General features: G+C 41.8%; 1 protein-coding gene across 1 annotated transcript in view; it reads left to right on the forward strand.

The window, feature by feature from the left end:
- Nucleotides 1-12: 12 nt before the first annotated feature.
- LOC122326980 (poly [ADP-ribose] polymerase tankyrase-1-like) overlaps nt 13-2,767 on the forward strand; it is a gene marked incomplete at its 5' end in the record, with an annotated part of 4,941 nt that continues 2,186 nt past the window's right edge. The window contains 3 exons of the mRNA XM_043222205.1: nt 13-201; nt 713-950; nt 1,633-1,715. Of these exons, the coding sequence (XP_043078140.1) occupies nt 13-201; nt 713-950; nt 1,633-1,715 (510 nt within the window). The remainder of the gene's footprint in view (nt 202-712; nt 951-1,632; nt 1,716-2,767) is intronic.

The following is a 2,767-nucleotide window of genomic DNA, read 5'->3' on the forward strand; positions in this document are numbered from 1 at the left end:
CTTGTCTTCTAGCATGTGGACATTGCGGCCCTGCTGATCAAGTATAACACCTGTGTAAATGCCACTGATAAATGGGCCTTCACACCCCTCCATGAGGCTGCGCAGAAGGGCCGCACACAGCTCTGCGCTCTGCTGCTGGCCCATGGAGCCGACCCCACCATGAAAAACCAGGAGGGACAGACGCCGCTGGACCTGGCGACGGTACACTGTTTACAGATTTCAATATATACAGACGTTGCCCATTTTAAACCCGACTTCTATTAAAGTTTCATGCTCTGCAAGACCGTTTGTTCTGGGTGTAAGGTCTCTTATGGTTCAGGTGGCATAGACTATCCAGAGAAATTGGGACATTTATCTTCTAAACACATAAGCTGAGGTGTTTAAACCCACATCCCCTGTGTTCAGGCTTGTGCGAAGCAAATGCTAAATCTGCCGTAACCTTTAGTAATTGGGCTCCAGTGGCCGTGTTCATGCCAGGTGCTAATGACACAGCTGTTCTCAGCTTTTATTGTCCAATTCTAGACCAAGAAGAAGAAACTAATGCTGTTTACTACTACTTTCTAATTTATCCTCTCGCCCATGTGGGGTGGTACTCTAACATAAATATTACATTAATCTTGTCGTATTTAAAACTGATCATACACAGAATTCTTAAACTACTATTGATTTTTTTTCTGTACATTTACTTACTTCTTTTCCTATTGATTTCCAGGCTGATGATATCCGGGCGCTGCTGATTGATGCCATGCCCCCTGAAGCGTTGCCTAGTTGTTTCAAGCCCCAGGCTACGGTGGTCAGCGCCTCTGTCATCTCACCGACATCTACCCCTTCCTGTCTGTCCGCTGCCAGCAGCATAGACAATCTGGCCGGGCCCTTGACAGAACTTGCCGTACCTGGAGCCTCAGGCCCTGCTGATGGGGCTACTGCATCAGAGAGGAAGGAGGGAGAAAGTGAGTAGATCGTGATGTGTCATTATCTCACATAACGTTTTTTTGGAAGTGGCGCTGCAATATCTATTCAGTTCTTGATCAAATCTGTTGTTGGATGTAAAATATTAGTTTTAAACGTTTTTTTGAGAAATGATGCAAGTTGGAATGCTTACATCATTTGTAAGAAAAGTAACTGTAATGGGATTATAACAAAATACATTCATAAGAAACAAATTACAGTCACAGTACTTGGCAGAACCTGTTAGTAGTTAAAAATAGTAGTAGTTAGAAAAATATTAAAGTAGAAAAAAAAACTACATATGGTTATTAATATTTAGTAGTATTTGTAATCATATTTCATCAATATCTTTTTTCATACTGTGTTTTGTGTTATTATCTAGTACTATTATTTAGTATTTTTTAATGTGAAAAGAGTGTAAACTGGGTTTATGTAGGCTTTTCTTTTTGCATTTAGAATATTCAGTTTGCACATTGTTTGAGAACGATAGAGTGCATGACATAAAACAACATTTTGGTTTAGAAAATAATGGAAAGATACTCCTTTTAATCTTAACAAAAACAGTAAAAACAATTTCCAGATTAATCAGGTTGTAAAATTACATTTAGTCACATCGCTAAATGTAATTAGGCTGTAAATGTAGAAGAATAATAATATGAGGCATGATGTATTTTTCCTCTATAGTTACAATTCTGGATATGAACATCAGTCAGTTCCTGAAGAGTTTGGGCTTGGAGCATTTGCGGGATATTTTCGAGCGGGAACAGGTAAGGTCACTTCCTAGGATCAAATCAATCTCAATCATCTCAATCTCATCAGTTCCACTCCGCACATTAAATTGCCAGCTGTCCCGTGCAGAGAGACCTGCCGTTGTTTCCTGTAGAGAACTCCAGNTATACTCTCTCTCTCAGCACCTTGGCTCTATCATTTCCAGCCGACTCCTCTTCAGCCGGACGCTGCGAGATTACCAGCGTCTCTCGATCTTTATAGGCGTGAGAGAGATCCTGGGTAACGGGGCCGACCTCTGCGCCCCTCCTTTTGATTAATACATGCCGCTCGCTCACACTGTGCTCAGGACTCTCTCGTTCCTCCGGCTTTCCTCTTTCTCAGCTTCGACTCAACGAAAGCGAGCCCGTGGGATGCGATTGGCATACTGCGCCAGACCCGCCGCTCATTTGCACATAGATGAACAGAAATGGTCTTGGCGGCCACCAGCTGGGAAGAGCGCTTGATGTGAGGGGCTGAAATCAGTTCTGATTGTGGCTTTAGTAAGACGCATTCATCTGTCTCACAGTGACTCACTCGTCTGCTCGCTCTCCATCTTATTCTGCCTCGCTGTGCCTACGGGAGATGGAGCATGAAGAGGCAACAGTTTTTCAGAGACGTGTGAAAGACTGAGTGCAAATGAGACTGAAGACGTGCTCACTGATCTCATACACGCACCAGTGTCGTCATTAGACGTGTCTGCTTGAACCTCAGAGCAGTTTAGAGACGTCTTCTCGCTGTAGTGCTGTATGCGAGTTTTAGATGACTTCTGCATTACGGCTTCCTTTAGACATTTTGTTGTTGATCAGCAAAAAATAAGTTTAAGATTCCACAAGTGATTTCTAGCAAATTTGCGTTTCTTTGCAGTGTTCGTTAAAATTGTAGTATGAACTGTTTCTATTGTATATCATTATTAGGATAATTAAAGGGTTACTCCTCACCAAAATGAACATTTTCTTGAACGAAATGATTTTTGTTTTCTTTCTGTACAAAAATCATCGTCTCTTCATAATTTTATGGTGAGGACTGATGGTAGAGGACTATTCTATATATA

Source organism: Puntigrus tetrazona, chromosome 21 (genome assembly GCF_018831695.1).
Source record: "Puntigrus tetrazona isolate hp1 chromosome 21, ASM1883169v1, whole genome shotgun sequence".
Lineage (NCBI taxonomy): Eukaryota > Metazoa > Chordata > Actinopteri > Cypriniformes > Cyprinidae > Puntigrus > Puntigrus tetrazona.